Source organism: Bidens hawaiensis, unplaced genomic scaffold (assembly GCF_021521415.1).
Source record: "Bidens hawaiensis isolate Kalapana, Puna unplaced genomic scaffold, B.hawaiensis_p1.1 tig00019821_1, whole genome shotgun sequence".
Taxonomy (NCBI): Eukaryota; Viridiplantae; Streptophyta; class Magnoliopsida; order Asterales; family Asteraceae; genus Bidens; species Bidens hawaiensis.
Window position 1 is genome coordinate 253,514 of NW_027493017.1, and position 21,093 is coordinate 274,606.

A 21,093-nucleotide genomic window follows, 5' to 3' on the forward strand; every position below is an offset into this window, starting at 1 on the left:
TACAATATGGTCAAACCACATAAACCATTTACGTAATTTTCTCTTTTTAGTTATTATAAAGTATTTTTTTATGTGTTTAAATATGTTATCACATTAAGAAAGGAAAGAAAAGGTTAACAGTAGAAAAAAATAACCTTTTATTTATCTATTTCACATTACCAATTATATTATTTCTTTTAAGATTTTTCAGTTTTATGTTTAAACCAATCATTTTATTCAAACCAATAATTTTATTCAATTAAGATTTTTTAGTTGCATACAAGGTCCCTTTGATTATCTAATGCAGTTTCTTGTGACCTTTTTAAAACCAAGCTTGGAGTGACATGAATTAACTTGCAACAAAATATAACTTTTACCATCCCAAAAATCTTATAATAAAACCAATGAGTAAAGCAAAAAAACAATCAAAGCAAACAAAACTAACAAGCTATCCAATATGCGGATTATTAATCCAAATTTCAACCGTTTTCTCAGCTCTAAAATTTTTTTAAAAATAATGTTCTCGTTATAGAAATCCGCTACGTTAATGAAACAGGAAACTTTTGATAAAAATAAAAACTTAACAAATTTTGCTTCTGAGACGAACTTTTATGAACCAAAATGGCTGCAGAGTTTAAACATAGTAACCGGTGAATGTGAAACCCCTTCCAATGATTTCACCAGCACAATACCATGCAAAGCATTCGAGTCCAAACAAAGTTGCAATCCCGACTTGTTCAACGTGCAGCTCTTTTCTGTTTTTCCATAAATCCTTCACCTGATTCAGTTCCTTCCAGAATGCTTCGTTACGGTTAGGAAGACTGCAAAAAACCAGTGAAAAATTAAAAGGTTAATCAACAACAATTATAACCAAATCGTTGCTTTTTGATAGATTAATACGACATATCTTTGTATTGTTTTAACAAATTTTAAGGCGTTTTCATCATTTGGTATGTTTTAGGGCGAATTTGATTTACGAAAACTGTAATACATGCATTAATATAATATTTTTTATTTATTAACACTTTAAATATCATATTTGTCAAACACTTGAATATCCTAATGTTACAACCTTAAACAAAACATGACACATCCAAACACTAGCAAATTTTATCGCGGTTAATTTTTTATGTAGATAATCGAATATTAATCACGTTTAAAACACTGCCTCAACATGAGCATTTTGGGATGTTGAATCTGAATGAAAAAGACCGAGTAGGAAAAAACTTATGATAAGCTAAGGTTATATAAAAATATGTGAACATCATGTTTAACTAAATCACTTTCAATTCACAGTATTAGTATTAAAGTATTATATTGATCTTGAAACCAAATATCATATTCTAGCTGGCTTATTATTAGGGGTGTAAACGAGTCAAGCCGCTCGTGAGCTACTCGAGATCGGCTCGTTAAAACTCGAAATGAGCCAAGCTTAAACGAGCTCGAGTCTAAAAATGAGCCCGAGCCTGAACTTCACTTACTGAGCTCAAGCCAGCTCGCTAGCCTAAAATTTATATAATTTTATTTAATTTACTAAATATATATTTATATAATAAGTATTTATACATAAAATTATAATAAAAAAACAGTTATATGATATATAACATGTTATATATATAGGGTGAAGTTACTGTACAATAATTGCTTAGCGTACGATGGGTACGCGAGACGCTCAAAGGCAAAAACAAAAACGCTCAAAGGCAAAAAATTCTAAAACGCTCAGCCAAAAAACCAAAACGCTCAAAAACGGTGTTCGTGAAAAAAGTAAAAACTTGATCGATTAACGATCCAAAACTGTTTTTTTCGGTGAATCAATGATTAACTGGATATGTATTGACGATTCCGAGATGTTATATATATATATATAGTAAGGATCCTAAGAGAACCCTTTGCAAATTGAGAACTTTGAGAACCATTTTGGACCACTAAAAACACGTTTAAAAAAATAACTTAAAAAAATCATAAAACAAAAAATAAAAAAAAAATTAAAAAGTAAAAAAACCAAAATTCTTATGTTTCATTCCGGTTTCATTAAAAAATAAAATAAAATAAAATAAAACGTCGTATTATACACATATGTATAATTTTATTTAATCTTTAGTTACGTAATATACACATATGTACAGTATTATTTATCTTAAATTATACACATGTGTATAAAAAAATCATGTAAATGTACATATATGTATATATTATACATATGTGTATATAATTTGCTAAACCAAGTTTTTTTTTAGTGAAACCGGGATGTTAAAATAAGAATTTTGGTTTTTTTACCTTTTTCATTTTTGTGTTTTTTTTTATTTTATGATTTTTTTTATTTTTGGGTTTTTTGTGGTCCAAAATGGTTCTCATAGTTCTCAATTTTAAAAAAGTTCTCTCATGATCCTGATCCTATATATATATATATATATATATATATAAAGTATAATTATAAATGTATATAAAATTAACTAACAATAATAAATCAGCCGAGCTTGAGCATACCAAACTACTCACAAGCCAAGCTCGAGCTATAAAAGTAGAGCTTGAGCTTTGTAAGTTAAACAAGCCAAGCTTGGGCTCAGCTCGGCTCGTCTACACGCCTACTTATGACAAATGGTGCCATTTTAAACCATATGTTTTTCTTTCTAGCGAGTCAATCGGGTAAACTTAATAAAATCGCTAGAAAAGTTGTCTGCTGTGTATAAAAATGTTTACGACCTCTTATATTGACGTACAGGCTATATCAGTTTCTAAATAAAGAAATCACATACATCATAAAACTAGAAACTAAAATCAGATAGCTAACCTGGCAAGACGAGTGTAAAACAACTGTTTAGACAACTCGTTGCATTTCTCAACGGTAGCGGGCTCTTGAATATACTGTTTGTTTTGCTCCAGCAATTGCTTGTAATATGTTGTTCCATGTTTGGATAAAAACTCGGAAGCGAGAGTTGCCTTTGATTGCAATTGCTTTAACTTTGACGCCATTCTATCTGCGATAGTTCAAACACATTTAACAACCATTTTAATATAAGCTTTCAACCCAAAAATAACTTATTACCAGAAGCAGCAATCCATTATTATGAAAAAAAAGGCTTACTTGTATAATCATATATTATAACATTAGCTAGTAATTAGTTAAAACAGATAAATTTCTCGGTTAATAATACGTAGTGCTCTTGATCAACCCTTGCAGACACATAAAAATAAGATATATAAACTTGTCTAAATGTTTAATATATATTAGAGGCCACTAAAATGTAAACAAGCAAAGCCGCTTGCGAGAAACTCAAGATCGGCTCGCAAAAAGCTCAACTCGAGACAAGCTTAAACGAGCTAAAGCCTAACAATAAGCTTATTTAATTACCGAGCCTGAACCGCCTAACGAGCATATTGAGCCTAGTACTAATCTATGCAGTCGATATCAGTGTTCTAGCGGCTAACGGACCACTCGCAAAATATCGGTACCAATAATATCTGCGATATTGACCGATATATCACCGATTTTCCCGATAACAGCTTTTTAAAGTCTTAATTGTAAACTTATGTTAGTGTTTTAAGTCTTAATCAGTTCCTACTCGCTGCAATTGTTAGTGTTTTGTAAGTAGTAAACGATTATTTTGTTAATGGTACGAGAGTATCAGTATACTGAGTTATTAGTGTTAATTTGCTATATACAAAAATTCTATATGATATTAAAATTACCGATATCTCAAATACCGGTCCTTGACTGATATCCAATATTTTCGGCATTAACTACATACATACTAATGTAAATTTCATTTAATATTAAAAATAGATGGGTGAGGTTATTGTACAATAATTGCTTAACGTACGATAGGTACGCGACACGCTCAAAGGCAAAAAAAAACAAAAACGCTCAAAGGCAAAAATACTAAAATGCTCAGCCAAAAACCTAAAACGCTCAAAAACGGTTTTCGTGAAGAAAAGTAAAAAACTGATCAATTAACGATCCAAAACTGTTTATTTCGGTGAACCAATGGCTAACTGGATATGTACTGACGATTTCGAGATCTTGAGATGTGATATCGTGGATCGATTTCATGAATATAAGTATTTTTGTACGTAATGTACGTTAAGCAATTATTATAATCATTACTATATACAAAACTATGACAAATATATATATATATATATATATATATATATAAAATAAATGAGCTGAGCTCGAGTCTAGATAGAGCTCGAAACGAGCCATTAACATACTATAGAATAAAGAATTAGGGCTAAATATTATTAATCACGTATTATATGTTCAATTGTTCAATCGAAAACATGATACAGGAACAAGATCTAATCAATGTGAATCGAAAACCCTAGATGGATAATAATAATAATAATAATAATAATAATAATAATAATAATAATGACCTGAAAGTGTAAATTGATGAGAGCAGAGGCGTTTAATACAAGTGAGATTGAGATCGTAAAGTGGGTAATTGAGAGAGTATATAATAATATTAGATGACACCACTCAGTCGTTTGGTTTGTGTAGAAAGAAAGAAACAAAGAAACAAAGAAAACTAGGTTCGGTAATGAAACATTTTTAGGGGTGTGTGTGTTATGGTTTTAACAAAACATAAAATCAAACCAAATATTTCAGTTTTAATTAAAAATCAAAACCAAACTATCGATTTCTAATTCGGTTTTTTTTTTGTTTCATGTCGGTTATATTTATTTGTGTGATGCAAATACTTAAAAAAGTGTTGTATGAACATGGTATGTTTAAGTCCTTTATTAAATGGTTACAACCTAGTGAACAAATTGTGAATATGGTTATTGGGTTGGTGGGTTGTAAAAATATGATTAAGCAAGTTAAAAACCAGATAGCCGATAGAACACGATATGTTTAATTAAACTAGTCAACTTAAGCTCGGGTAGTATTATTGAGCAAGGTTTATTCAAACACGGCCTATTTAATTTGAAAAGGTCAATTCATGTACCATATGACAACCCAAATTTAGGTTTTAGAAAGTTTTCACACCTAAACAAGGTTATGAACCTTTGGGTTCATAAGGCTATGCGTAGTGAATGGGCTACAAATCGGGGTGAATTGTGACATGTGGCGCCCAGTCAGCAAAGGGTAGGAATTTGTTTTTGGGGTGTAATGGTGTAGGGGCTACAAATAGTAATATATATATATATATATATATATATATATATATATATATGGGTAGGATCAAGAGAGAACTCATACTAAAGAGAAAACTAGAGAACTCAATTAAAACCACTTATTTGAGATAATCAATAGATAAAAACAAAGGGATGGGAGAAAGAAACAAAGAACAGGGTTTTTATATAAAGGGGCAAAATTGGAAAGCTTCATCTTCCTCACCCAACACTACAGAAGCATCTCAAAACCATCGCAGATCTTGGGTTTTCAAGCTCGTCCAATCGAATACGAATTCAACCCAAAAGATTAAAATCACCATCAGGTAAGTGTTCATGTTAGTCTATTTCATGCATTATCAACAAAAATTTGGGGTATTACACGGAAATCACCTTCATTGGTCTCTGTTTTTATTTGTTATGTTCAATCGAAGAATTGTAACATTGATTCTGAGCGACTTGTATAGGCAGTGTCGATTAGTCACATCATAAGTTACTATTAGGAGTATATCATGTCGATTTCAAATTATTTGTTTATTTAGTATCAATTAGGAGTATTTTAAATGCTGGTAAGGCGTATATTGAGCTGACTCTGCACTATTTGTATATGTATTGTCAATTAGTCACATTATAAGTGTCAATTATGAGTGATTTGTACATGTATTGTCATACAATGATAGTAGGTCGTTAATTTACATGATTAGTGGAACATTACATAGATTTAATCAAAGAATGATGTATCTCACTACATAACTTTTAATTATATTACACATATGTATTATAGAACATAGTGATGGTACTATGTTTGAGCATGCTTCTTTATACTCCATATATGTAATGCATCTAAAAGTTGGATGAGATATTAGATTATTGTGTACTTACAATACATATATACATATATATTATATGCATGTTTCAATGACATTATAGTGGATAAATAAAAAAAGATAAGAGTAAAAAGAAAAGAAACAGATAACAAAATAGGGGAAAATTACAGAATGTGATTGCATATGTTTGAATATATACATGAAGACCACGAGCAAGATCAAAATTTCCAAAGAAGGTGAAAACAAACGATGCTTGTGGACGAGGAATACGGGCCCGAGGATGTAAACAATGATGGTATAATATATATTAGTTTTGATTGTTATGTAATGCATATGCAACCTATTGTAGTGCATACATGTATACTCTTACGTGCATTTGATCTGTGTTGTATTACATGTATGCATTACTTAAATATTACATGGATATGAGGTGTGTTATATTACATGGATTTAGTTTTATTGTTTGTTGTATTACATGTACACATTGCTTAGCTATTACATGATATGAACCATGTTATATTATATGTGTAGTGTTATTGTATGTTGTATTACATATATGCATCACTCAGCTATAGCTATAGCTATTTCATGCATATGAAGTGTAATATATTACATATGTGCAATGTTATTATTTGTTGTATCACATGTATGCACTGGTTAGTTATTACATCACATGAACCATGTTGTATTACATATATGCAATGTTGTTATATGTTGTATTGCATATGTGCATCGGTTAGCTATTACATGAATATGAGGTGCGTTGTATTACATATATGCAGTCTTATTGTTTGTTGTATCACATGGATGCATTTCTTAGCTATTACATCATACGAACCCTATTGTATTATATATGTGTAGCTTTATTGTATGTTGTATTGCATATACGCGTCGATTAGCTATTACATGCATATGAGGTGTGTTGTATTACATACATGTGGTGTTATTTTTTTGTATTAATTACATGTATGCATTGCTCAGCTATTACATCATATATACCATGTTGTATTATATATGTGCAGTGTTATTGAATGTTATATTGCATATATGCAGCACTAGTGTATTGCTTGTATGTATTAATACTTTATTAGTTGTGAATACTAACTGTTTGCTTTAATTTATAACCAGACTATGGTGATCATACATCAAAGAAAGTACCAAGAAAAAGAAAATAAAATTAAAGGATGACCAAATAACATACGATATATGATACAATCTCGTTCGTCTTCGTGTCATATGTGTGGCGGTGCATATTCATACTCAAATCATAACACAGAATCAAGCTAATTTGTTTGTATTACATATTTGTAATGTATATTTCATTATTTTACATACATAATAAAAATTGTATCTTTGTATACGTTTTTCTGTTTATACTTAAATTGTAACCTCAATACAAGTCTATTTATTTGTATTACATATGTGCAATATATATTTTACTTACATTTGACCGGTGAGATTGATGTTTTAGGTGGTTTAGAGAGCGTTGAAACACATATCGCTAGAAAAGAACAGTTGGTATTGTGGACAATTTAGGGAACGCCAGAAAATAAATTTCAAACTGCAAACAAAAAAAAAACCATAAAACAACACCAAATTGAGCCAACCCAACTATGAAATTGGCCCTCCATTAAAGAGTCGCCCAAAACTTTTAAAAAGTAATAAATACTTTTATTAAAATGTAGCAAAAACCAACTTCAAATTTTTATAAAATCTGGAAATTTTATACATATCTAGCATAAACAAAACAACCGAAAAACAAATTCAACTACACTTGTTTGACTCAAAACAAATTCAACTACACTTGTTTGAGTACATTAGTAATTTGACACGCACGTTCAACTCCTATGTTAACGTACACAAGTTTTTTGCATAATTCAAAATAAAATGTTGTTCAGTTCCTATATCACACTAATCAACCCTTAATTAGCCGTAGAACGCACTTCAGTGTACCAACACAACGTGGCATCAGTGTTTGTAATGTGACACACATTTCCTCAATCTGTATTCATAAAAAACAATAAACTTTAGTCACAAAGAGTAGATAAAAAAATATATAAATAGGTAACAGATAATTTTAAAACCCAAAATGTGTTTCGGGCCAACCCAAATTCGACTCGCATAGACCACTGTCATGTTAACCTGACCGACACATTTGAAAATGTCCCTAAAATTAAGAAGTATATTGGTACTTTTAAATTATTTTATCAAATCAATAATTGCTACAACATAAAGACACAAAGCAAACCTTAGGGATTTGGTATTGACAAATATCATCACCAACCTTACTTTCACCAGAAAAATAAAATCAATATAAATCTTTTACTTGCGTAGATAATTAAGAAAATTAATAAACATAATCACATAATACTACATTTAATCCAAAGCTTATCTCTATATCAAACATATTACTATTCAATTTCCCAACTGATATGAATACTACAATGTTCAACAACAAATTGGCGAATAGTATCTCATATCTATCTCCTTCTACTTAGAATCAATATATTTATGTTTAGTATTAAAAATATGTAATACTAACAGTATTACATATAAGTAATACTAAATAATACACATATGTAATACTTTTAATCATCGTTGCTGCAATCACCAGGCAATATATGAATGTAGCAAAGCTCTTCCTTACCTCTTTCTATTCAAAATCAGAATCAATGTTCTTGTTTGATTCTGATTTATGTTGCAACTAACCAATTTTCAATTCCAATCTTATAACAAAGGATTACCATAACAGATGACATGATTAAATGAAATAAAACTCAAACATTAACAAATTCATGCCAAACAATAAAATTTGAAACCAAAATTCATATTCTACTTGTTTAGCACCAACATTCGAATCTACTGCTAAAAACTATTGATTAAAAATAACAAGTTATTAGTTGAAATTGATCGGGACTATTAATAAAAAAATAAAAAAAAAAAAAACTTAAGAAAAAAACTAAGATATATTTGTAGTGGTGAGATAGTGAGCATGACATGCAAAAATTAACCCTCACCATAGATTTCTTCAATTCAGCTTCCAAACCATTCTTCCCAATCTGCAACTCATATGTCTCCTTCAATTTTTCAATTTCAACATCATTGTTCACAATCACTTATTCAAACTCTTCCACCTTTCTATTCAGATTGTGTATTTAAACAGAATCATCGTCTTTTTCATGTAACTGTACAGACGGAGTAAAAAAGGGAATCAATCTTCAATATAATTTACAACTAGGGTTTTGAATCATCAATTTGTGTCGATTTATAAGTGCTATCCTGATAGTTAGGGTTTATAAGCTATTGTGCAGTGGTTAATGGTGATTCAGTCGCTCAGGGTTTGGGTTTGGGAAGTTTACCATACGCGATAGATGTATTGAGAAAGTAAATTGACAGTTACACCCCTCTACTTAGGAGTTCTCTAGTTCTCTCCCTAACTATGAGTTCTCTCTTGATCCTTTCCCTATATATGTATATATATATATATATAGTGAAAAGATCCAATACACTAATCCTTAACGTACATTAACGTACGCGAAACTTGTTTTTCACGAATCGATCCATGAAATCACATCCCAACATATCGGAATCGTCAATACATATCCAATTAATCATTGGTTAACCAAAAAAAACTGTTTTGGATCGTTAATCGATCAATTTTTTACTTTTTTCACGAAAACTGTTTTTTGAGCGTTATAGGTTTTTGGCTGAACGTTTAAGTTTTTGTGAGCGTTTTTAGGTTTTTGCCTTTGTTTTTTGCCTTTGAGCATCTCGCGTACCTCTCGTACGTTAAGGCATTAGCGTACAGTATCTCTACCCTATATATATATTACACATAGTAATATAATAATAAAACCAAAACTACTCCCGGCGACAAAACCCACCCGCCCCCCGCCCTTTATCGCCCTAAAATCGCCTGGGGGGGGTATTCCCCCCAAAAATCGCCCCAATCGCCCATCACATTCCGCCCACTACGCTTGCCCTAAGGTACCAAAGGGCTAAGTCTCGTGCCGGTATGCGCTCATGGTGAGAAGTATTTCAATTACCTTGTTGAAAAACTAATGGAAATTGCTTCAGATTTGCATTATGTGACGATGTATAAAAAAATGATTGAAAAATTGACAATCAACTGTAACTAAGATTAGCAATAATTAGGTTGTAGTAAACTCATCAAATGTGGGCATGGCAATTTCCAATTACTTGAGCCACATGTTAGTGGTAACAAGTCGGTTAGCTACTATGTTATAGCAATTCGAGTTGTAGTCCAACGAGTATAAGCTTGGCTATATAAACTGAGTTATGGTTTAGCATTATCCAAAACATGTTTTGTTAATCTTTAATTAATATCGATCAATTAACCACTTGATAAACAACATAAGGGATCATTTGTAGTAACCGAATAACCGTTGACCAAATTAAATTATCTTCGACCAAGGTAGAAGTGCAAAATCCTAACCGGTTAAATAAACCAAAAAAAAACGTAAAATTGCTCAATCCTCTCAAAACTAATCAACCCTCAAGGCTCAAATGGCAAACGAAAAAAATGTCTTGTTGGTACTAGACACAAAAATAAACACCACATTTTTTACAAACTTCGACCTATGTCCAATGTGGACAAACGAAACAACTCATTGCAAGAATTGCGACGTGTTCCTTAAAGTCATGTTGAACTCCACTTTAGGAGCTCAATGGGCAAAACATTGCATGACAGGGAAAGCTAAAAACGAAGCACAATCGTCAAATGAAACCTCCGAACCCTGCAATTGAAAACTAATCGAAGACTATAACGGTTACAGCATCAGATAAAATGCGTTGTCGTTTTTCCTTTATATTAAAACAATGCTTGTCGTTTAATTTATTTGCTATTTTATTAAAAGTTAGTTTATTTTACATTTTAGTAATTCGTTTAGAATTTCTTTTTCTTTTTTAATAAAGTCTGGTTTTTTAACCGGTTCCGGTTACACTGGTTAGTGAACCGGTTAGGGACCTAACCAGTTATTGACTTTAGAGCATTCTCAGTCCATTCGCTACCATATATCAATATAAAACATATAATTACACTAAAAATCATTGTATTTTTTCTCTCCTATTTAATTAAATAATACTTTTTATACATTTATTATTATATTTTCTCTCTCTTTCACTAACAACTTTTCTAGAAAATATTAAAATATTATACGGTATGAACAGTGAAACCTCAAATTTAACTTTCACATATAACATTTTCTCTCTCCTCTACTCATAACCACTCAAAACCATACCATATAATTTACAAAATCCTCTCACACAAATATAGGGAATAGGCTGAGAATGCTCTTAACCGGTTGTGACCGTTTGACCATAAATAAACATGTATATTTGAAAAACAGATTAACCGGTATTTGCACCACCGGTCCAAAGGGTTGTGTCGTTTTAACAAAAGCGATTGATAACGTCTTTGATTTGTTTCACACTGGGCCGTCTTTGAGGCATGGCAGGGTAGTCGACGGCCACCAACACCCTGCTAGGCCCGAAATTTATTTTTTTCAAAAAAAAAAATTATATGTATTTTTATCAAAAACATGTGTATAATCAATGTTTCAACACAATTACATAACCACTAGCTTGGTCAAATGGTAAAGGGGTATGGCATCTAACCAAAAGGTTGTGGGTTCTAGTCTTATTTGAGACAATTTTAAGCTTATTTTTATACAAAAGTTTTTTACACAACTTAAATCATAATCAAATAAGCCCATTTATAATTAAATTGTTTAAACCCAACAAAATGTTTCTTTTACTTAAAGCCCAAAAATAAGTTCGCCTTTGGCCCACAAATTTTTTCGTCTTTTCAGAGCCGGCCTTGATTTTACATACATGTTAATCATTTTAAAGATACCCAAAGCAATTAGCTTGTAAATAAATCATAATCATAAAAGAATCCACAAATTTATGGAGGGAAAATGGGAGAAAAAAACGGCTAGTCACCAACGGCTTTTACTAATAACATAATACAAAGTTTTGGAGAGGGAAAATATTAATACCCAATCAAAAACCAAAGTGGCTTGACATATAAGAGGAAGGCTTTCTTGGCTTCCGTCCGACACGGAAGCCAAACTGGCCATGCCAGATTCTGGGAACGGACATTCCATTCCCGTCACATTGCCATCTATCCATTTTGGCGGGAAGGTTTTTCTTTATTCATTTTTTTTCCATCTTTATGTAAATGTTGTTAATTAGTGCCTCTAATTATGGGTATAATCATATTTACTATAAGTAATTTTAGGGTATTCATTTGTTGTTTCATTAAGTTAATGCATGGCAAATGTTAGAAAGGTAATTAAGCGTACAATTTTTCATTCGAAATTGATCTAGCTATTAATGTTGCATGATTAGCACAAACTAAAATCTTGCCTGCATGTAATCGAACCTCCTCGTTATTTTTTCTTTTGCCTAAACGACATGATCACCCAACTTGTAGGTTTTGGGTTTCGTAATTCCTTGGTTAGCTAGCTTTATGAATCGTGTATGGAGCTTAATTTTAGATTATAAAATAAAATAAAAATTTTCCATGCTAACCTGGCCAGCCCCCGGACCCCACCAAAGGGTGGGGGTGGCTCCTTGGAACCCCCGTTGTATACTTGTAATCGTTTCCGATAAACATTTTCCATCCCATGAATTCTTGTTGTTACTATACATTACTCATTTTTAAACCCATTTTATGTTTTTGAAACATATTCTTTAAGTTTGTGTTGTGAAATCTTCACTCCAGGAACATATCATTCGGACTGGCTGCGGTTCTGTGTCTGTTACTGTGTATGGAGATCACCAAAAGTCACCATTGATTACTTATCCAGACTTAGCTCTAAACCGTAAGCAACCCTGCATCTTATCTATTAACATCAGGGCCGGCCATTAAGGAGGTCTGGGTGGTCGACGGACCCCGGCCCGATAACCCGCTATGCCTGAAATTTTTTTAGAAAAAATGTATATATATTTTTCTGAAAAATAATATGTATATTTAATGTTTAAACTCAATTACACACCCACCAGCTTGGTCTAGTGACAAGGGGGTTTGATTCATACAAAAAGTTTTTTACATAACCAGGTAAGCCCATTTTAAATTTAAATTGTTTAAACCAAATGGAAAAAAAAAACCTTTTTACTTCATGCCTAATTTTATTTTTTTTTCGCCTGCGGCTCAAAATATTTCAGCAATTCTTGGAGACGGCCCTGATTAACATAAGTTATGTGTTATGCCAAAAAAAAGTTAATGTTTTTCCAAATGATTGGCAGACATGTCGTGTTTCCAAAGACTCTTTGCTTCTCCTGAATCAGCTTCCTTGTTACTCCACAACTTCTGCGTTTATCACATTAGTCCACCTGGTCACGAGGTCCGTTTTCGTGACTTCTTGTTTAAGACTATGAAGTGCCAATACTTAGGGAGTGTTTGGAATTTGGATGTACATATAGAAATACATGTTAGATGTTAAATGATCAAAAAAATAATAATTAGTTGTAATATATCATGTGGTAGAAAAAAATCCGGTTGTGAAATAGAAATTAAAGTCTTCCAAATTCGTAAAAAGGGTAAAATTCTTAGTTGACGAAATTGGTTGAATTTGGGTCTGACATCGGGGCCCATCCTATTTTTACCACGTGATCCACCTCGTCTAAATGTTTTTATTCATTGGCTATGGGCCCCGTAATTCCACTCATAACCCAAAATATGTCTGTTTTAATTTTGGGCCATTTCTAACATGGCCCCCCTTGTCCAACTTAGTCGGCAAACTCTTGGATCAGCTCCTCATCAAACCGATACAAGTATTTTTTATTCAAATTGTAACATAATATTATCTTCTATGACTTGCACACGAGTTGTTGCAGTTAGGAGCTGCATCGATCGGTATAGATGATCATGTGCCTTCTGTTGAGGATCTTTGTGATCAAATCCTTGTGGTCCTAAACTATTTTAGGTATAAATATATTCATATAGTAAATAAAAAAAATTGGTACAAGATTATTTAATTTAGAATCAAGTTAATTTGTTTAGTATTATGAGGTTTGCAGGCTGGGTTCAGTCATGTGTATGGGAGCAATGGCGGGTGCTTATATCCTTACACTATTTTCGGTATTATTTTTATTAAGTTTCATCGTTAAAATTCGACAATTTTGATCTATTACTTATGAACTTTTGAATGGGTCAGGTCGGGTTATGTTTTATCTTTTTTTGCCAAAAATGTAAAATGAGAAAATTAGTTTTAAATAAAATTATCAAACGCGTCGAAAGTCGCCAAAGAGCATATTTTTTTCTAAAAATGAAAGATTATTGTAAAAATATATATTAATCCTAATCATACTAACAAATTTGGATAAATAGTGATTCGGTCAACCGTCAACCCATTCCAGCCCGATCCGAATAAAAGTGACCCATTTTGACACATTACCTGACATGCCATTTCCGGAAATATAGTATAAACCGATTTTCTTCATAATGTTTCACCGGTAATATTTTTTTTCAGATAAAGTATAGTGAAAGAGTTACTAGTTTGATACTTATTTCCCCTCTATGCAGACGACCTTCTTGGAACGAATGGTTCTACAATAAGGTTAGTTATAAGTTGTAAACCAAATCTACCCGTTAACTTATGAACGGGTCGATTTGGGTTACATTTTATGTAAAATCGGTTAAATGCGTCTAAAGTCAACAGAAGTTATATTATTGTGACCCGAAATTATTTTTTTATTTGTAGTTAACATTAAAAACACTATATTACAATGGTATGTGAGACTTAGTGAAGGAGTTATTGATTCACAGATACTTCAGTAAGGTATATTCTTATTAATATTTTTATTTTTGTTATTTTATATAATTTTAACAATAAAATTTATATTGTTTATATCAGGAAGTTTGCGGTAATGTAGATGTCCCGGAATCAGATATAGTTGTAGCATGCAGGAAGGTTAGTTGTACAATGAGTGCAGACTTGAATGCAAATAAGATATTAATTTACTTGTTTATAAAATACGTGTCGTTTTTTGTTTTTACAGTTACTGGATGAGAGAGATGGAATTAACGTGTGGCGGTATCTTCAAGCGATTGATAGGTAAAGGTACATGTGAGTTCACTTATATTTGTAACGTGATGTGGCAATTTTGACATATTTACTTTTGAATGGTTCAATGTGTCTGTCTATCTGATATGCAGAAAAACAAGATTATATAAAAATATCTAATTTATTTTAGAAATGTTGTTAATGAGTAGGCGACCCGACATTACTGAAAAATTGAAGAGTTTAGAATGCAAAACGATTATATTCGTTGGCGATAGTTCTCCATTTCATGATGAAGCCCTACACATGACTGAAACATTGGGTGAAAATTGTTCTACATTAGTTGAGGTATGCTTGTTATTTTAATATTTTCTTAACGTTATATAAAGGGATTACTCTATATAATAATAACCAAATTTTGAAATTGTTCCAATTAGGTCACTCACAAAATATTTTGTTCCAATTTGGTCACTAAAGTTTCTTTTATTGTTCCAATCATATATTTTTTACCTGGATAGCAGGGTTTGTATATTTTTATATAGTTTGACAATGCAAAATATTTTTTAAAAAAATGACAAAATTAGTAAAAATTATGAAAAAAAAAATTAATTGTGAAAAAAAACTGAAAATTTGCAAAAAATAATGTATTTTTTTTTTTTGAAATTTTTCTGTTTTTTTTTTCTTTTCCAATTTTCTAGTTTTTTTTTCTCAATTTTTACTAATTTTGTCCATTTTTATAAAAAAAAATATTTTGCAATGTCAAACTATTTAAAAAAAACCTACAAAACCTGCTATCGAAGTAAAATTTCTATGATTAGAACAAAAAGAAACTTTAGTGACCTAACTAAAATAAAATATTTTATAAATGACCTAATTAAAACAATTTCAAAACTTGATTACTATTTTATTATAGAGTAATCCATTTATATAAAATACACTATGGTCACATATTCAATTGTTCTTTCACTATATAAGTGGGACCTGTCTAATATATTTTAATATTTCTTGTTATTTTGTCCTTTAAATTATGAGTATTTTTGTCATTTTAAAATATATGATATAGCTGTAATTTTTTAAACATGTGAACCAAAGCTATATATAATACATGCACACCACATGAACCATCCTGTAATTACAACTTTAGATTAACTGTTTGCCAAAAATGCAACACCAATAATCCCTGGAGTGGATGGATGTTAAAGTTGTTATAAGTGCATGCATGAAATGTTCAAAATGCCCTTTATATTAAATAAATATAATCATCTTTGTTAAACTACAAAGACCATCCGTGTAAATAATTATTTGTACTAGTATTATCGTCTTTAATGCCATGTTGATGCAGGTACATGCATGTGGATCAATGGTGACACAAGAACAACCTCATGCAATGTTGATCCCGCTTGAATATTTTTTAAAGGGGTTTGGATTATATAGACCATGTCGTTATAGTAATAGTCCGAGGAGCCCACTTGGCCCGTCTTGCATCAATCCTGAGCTTCTTTACCCTGAAAATATGGGCTTGAAACTTAAACCGATAATATTACAGGCATCTCCTCCTCAACCTTGTGCCCACGATCCGTTGCTCAAACCGAATCACGCCAACGTTATGGAAGTTCCTGGATCGTGTAAAATAAGAGTACTACCAAAGGCAGCACCTTCTGATTTCATAATAAAAAATGGAAAATTGGCTATGGAGATTCCGTGCGGGCAGAAATTAATACAGACACAAAGGGCTTCGACAGGAAAGTCGTTTCGATCCAATCCATTCTTGGGGTCAAATAAAGAAAAAAAAGGATATGTCAGTGACCCAGCACGGCAAAGCACTCTCCGAGGTCATGGAATGTCTCATTTTTTGGTAAAAATCTCCGCAGTAATGTCTCTGTTAGATTTTCCGGTCGAAATACGGGAAAAGTCCATTCAATTCTTGATGGAAATGGAGTTTTGCGAATTCTCCCCGGAACTGGAAGATCATTTCGAGATCTTCGAACATATCAGTCATCCAACGTAAATACAAGTATAGATGTGGGAAGGCCGGTTTATATGTGTCAATATACGTATATAGGAACATGATATATGAATATTAGACCTTGTAATTTTTAAAAATGAATATATGATCATGTCTTCCCAAATGCAATAGTTAGAAAATCATCATCATCATCATCGTACTCAGTATATCCCACCAATAGCAAAGCTATGGTAGGGTCTGAGGAGGGTAAGATGTAGGCAGCCTTACCTCTACCCCATAGGGATAGAGAGGCTGCTTCCAGTGAGACCCCCGGCTCGATAGTAGTTTTGCATCAAGCCTTGGACATAAGGCACATAGCACTCAATCATCGGGACACCGGCTGATCGGTGCATGTACCCTTATCTTTCAGCTATCAACGCCACTACATGATGCCTGATTAACCGTCCGTCACTTTTAACGTTATTTTCACGAGATTAGTAAAATAACGTCAAAATTAGTGCAATTTCACTTTTGCCCACCCGAGAGTTCACACATATATACATCATATGTGCGCACCGCAAGCAGGGCTAATGATAGTTATAAATAACGTCAAAATTAGTGCAATAACTATAGAAAATGATAGTTATAAATAACGTCAAAACTGGTTATGAGTGAATAAGAGAGAAAATGTAGTGATAAATAACGTCAAAATTAGTGCAATAACTATAGAAAATGTTGATAGTTATTGATTGTTGGGGTTCACTAGGATGAAGGGTGTTTTAGGCATTTCATTGTTTCATTTTGAATTTTTTATTTTGGCTCGTTAGCGGTTTTCCATGCCCTTTTTTATGTTCTTGGATTTTGTATTTGAGATATTTATCATAACGAATCAAATCGATACCGGCCCATTACAATATGTGATAGTTTTCAAACATATAATGCATTTAACGTGATACGAGAGCTAAAGGCTAGTATTTAATATTTAATGATACAACTTCATTCTCTATTTATATTTGAGGAAAATGATTTTATTGCCACCGCGCTAAAATGATATGTCGATGTCTCTTATAAAACTATAGACATTATTTAGTAGCTATTTTTTGCTTGATTTTATTAGCTAAATATCAAAAAACAATTGTAGATTTTAGTTACGACAGGAAGCGTAGAACCAACTTGTTTTAAAGTAGTAAGAACATTCACATCCAATCTCTTATTTTCAAATTAAAAATTACATTAAAACACACTACATTTTTTTTCATTCTCAATTTAATAATACGTTTTATACATTTATCACTACATTTTCTCTCTTATTCACTCATAACCAGTTTCAAAATATATTAAAAAATTTATAGGGTGCTTCAGGCAGATGCGAAGCTTAGTTGGGGGCCAGGGGTGGCCCCGGCCCCCTCCGTTTTCCATCGAAAGTTTTTATACATAGTGTAAGTTTACCCGTTTTTGACCAAAATTTGCCCCCCCCCCCCCGTTATTCGCTCGGTAGTGTAAATTTATCATTTTTCGGCCAAAATTTTTTATACATAGTGTTAATTACTCGTTTCCGACCGAAATTTTAGCCCAGCCCCTCCGTTTTTTCCGCTCAGTAGTGTAAATTTATCCTTTTTCGGCCGAAAAATTTTATGCATAGCGTGAATTTACCCGTTTTCGATCAAAATTTTTTATACATTTTGATCCCGCCCCCCTCTAGTTTATAAATTTTTTTATACATATTGAGGCCGGCCCCGTCGACGTATATGTCCAAGCTTCGCCACTGGCCACATCACTTGGTTTTAAACAAATATTTACATTGAAATGCAGATAAAGTATAAGCACGTCGCAATGGTATATGTTCATATATGTTTATTTACATACATCATAAAGCCCGGTCTTAAGCAAATTCAGGGTGTTAGCTGTCTAGACAACTCTTTGGGGTTCAAAGTAACAACTAGTTTTTTTAACGTACATTTAAAAAAAAAACATTTTTGTCACAAGGAATATATAACCAAAGTTAAAGATACAATAAAATGCAATTTTAAATAAAAAATATCGTTACATCTGTTTAAAACTTTTTTTGAAGGTCCAATATAACATCATCATTCGCTTGAAAAGTCTTGGCAAGAATATCAGTAGCGATTTCGGGTTTGGCCCGAAAATCACATTCGCTATCGGCATCACTCCCGGGTTCTGGCTACTCAACGCTGAGATTGCGATCGCGTTCGTGTTCCCGTTATTTCTTTGGTAATGTACAAGATTTTTCGGGAACACAAAAACATCACCTTTACACAATACTCTAGTAATATGTCGGTTTTCAGGGTTTGATGTAATAAATCCGACCTCAAGACTACCTTCCAACACATTAATGATTTCCGAGGCACGGGGATGCGTGTGGGGCGGGTTGAGTCCCCCGGGTGCGAAATAAACACGTGCCAATGAGATTCCTAACGTGTTCAACCCGGGCAATTGTTGCACGTAAACCGAGGTCACCTTAGATCCCATTGGGTTCGATGTGTTCCCCTTTATGTGGAGCCCACCATAATAAAAATCATTGGCATGAACCGCGTGCGGGTTTTTGCATGTGTACCCGTTTACCAAAACTGTCATAAAAACCAATTATTATTAAACCGAAAACAAACCCTTTAAAGAAATTAACAAATGAAATAATAAACATACAGGGGCCTTTTAAATCCGCGACGCAAAAATCTTGAAGAGGGCCTTGGCCTTGGCCCGTAACCATGGAAACGGAGAAAATGCAAAGGAACGATAGGATCACAAACGGATCGAATACACGAGCCATTAACAGATGGAGATCCGATGAGGCGAGTTTGCGGGTTGATTATTTAGGTATGAAAAGAATGCAAAAAAGCCATAGCCGAGCCTTGAATAATCAAAACGGTCATATTATGTTGGCTCTTAAACAAGGCTTTTGTATATGAAATTGGGTTTTTTTGGTTTTTGTTATGTTACGAGTTTGTCTAATGATAAAAAGCAATATTTTTTTAGTTTTTGGTATCTCATTGGTGGGCAGGGGTTGGGTGTTAAGAATAAAATGGGATATTGGATTGAGTCATAAGTATTTCATTGGCTTGATTTTAGTTAATTACCGAATTTAGCTTAACCACATGTTTATTTTTCTATTTAAGTGCTAGTACAATGACATGGTTCTTCTTCTTATTATTATTATTGAATAAAACAAATAAAGTCCGGCTATCCGAAGTAACCCTATGAAAAATGTCTATATTTGAACGACTAATTTTTTTGTAATTTATAGGATTTGAACCCATGTCCTTCTATTTTACACATTACCACCCCCACCAAAGTAGAAAAAAAGGTCTCTTATACGCCCATGACCGCAGACAGCGTTAGGTATAGGGATGCAGAGCCCGTGCTCGGCTCTTATAAGTTACACAGAGCTCGAGCTTGAGCTCTATTTTCAAAGCTTAAACTCGGATTGTAAGTAGATTTCAAGCTCGAGCTCGGCTCGTATACTATTTATCAGTTATTTTTTCTATAATTATAATTATTTATATAGATATATATATATATATATATAGGTCATTTCAGAAGTGATTTTATAGAGAGAAGTGCGATAAGTGATATCAACCATTAGATTATTAATCAATGGTTGAAAATTTATTGCATTAATTATAATTAATAAAACTTGAAAGACTTTGAAATTAATAATAATAGGGTAGTTTAGGTAGAATAAAATAATTCTTCATTTAATTGATATCATCTATCTCTAAATAAAAGCTCAAAAATTAATGATTTGCAAGTTACAATTTATTTATTTTATTATAGGTTATTGTAAGATTTGATTTTGCTCTTTTTCACTAATAAAAAGTTTTTAATTTATAACATTTAAGCAAAATAGTATCTTCATCATTGATTTTTATTTTGAAAAAAAAGATCTGAAGATGTGTAAGACAGAAAAAATGTGTACGAATAAATTGGAAATGTGTAGGAAAAGAAATAAGATGTGTACGAGAAAAATAAAGATGTGTAGGAAAAAAATTAAGTTGCGTATGGGAAAATTAGAAATGTGTAGGGAAAAAATAAATATGTGTATGAGAAAATTAAATATGTGTAGGAAAAATTTGAATATGCGTGGGAATAAATTAAATACGCGTAGGAAAAATTGAAGATGTGTATGACGAAAGAAAAACATGTTCGGCAAAATTGTAAATGTGTCGGGAAAAAATATATT

At 32.1% G+C, this 21,093-nt stretch overlaps 1 protein-coding gene and 2 pseudogenes across 1 annotated transcript; 1 reads left to right on the forward strand and 2 right to left on the reverse strand.

Moving 5' to 3' along the window:
* Positions 1–429: 429 nt before the first annotated feature.
* Positions 430–4,422, reverse strand: LOC143559412 (uncharacterized). The gene is made up of 3 exons (XM_077047999.1): positions 4,357–4,422; positions 2,771–2,957; positions 430–800 (listed from the first exon to the last, which is right to left on the reverse strand). Exons 2-3 carry the CDS (start codon positions 2,950–2,952, stop codon positions 614–616), a joined length of 369 nt encoding a protein of 122 aa, XP_076904114.1. The 5' UTR covers positions 2,953–2,957; positions 4,357–4,422; the 3' UTR covers positions 430–613.
* Positions 4,423–12,020: 7,598 nt separating this feature from the next.
* Positions 12,021–16,958, forward strand: LOC143559424 (pollen-specific protein SF21-like; annotated as a pseudogene).
* Positions 16,959–18,948: 1,990 nt separating this feature from the next.
* On the reverse strand, positions 18,949–19,683 carry LOC143559413 (putative germin-like protein 2-1; annotated as a pseudogene).
* Positions 19,684–21,093: the final 1,410 nt, after the last annotated feature.

Bases quoted from the DNA above. Each gene is read 5' to 3' on its own strand.
- LOC143559412 (XM_077047999.1), bottom strand. From the start codon at position 2,952: ATGGCGTCAAAGTTAAAGCAATTGCAATCAAAGGCAACTCTCGCTTCC. The intron at 801-2,770 runs GTTAGCTATCTG...GGTTTTTTGCAG, and splicing joins TTTTACACTCGTCTTGCCAG to TCTTCCTAACCGTAACGAAG.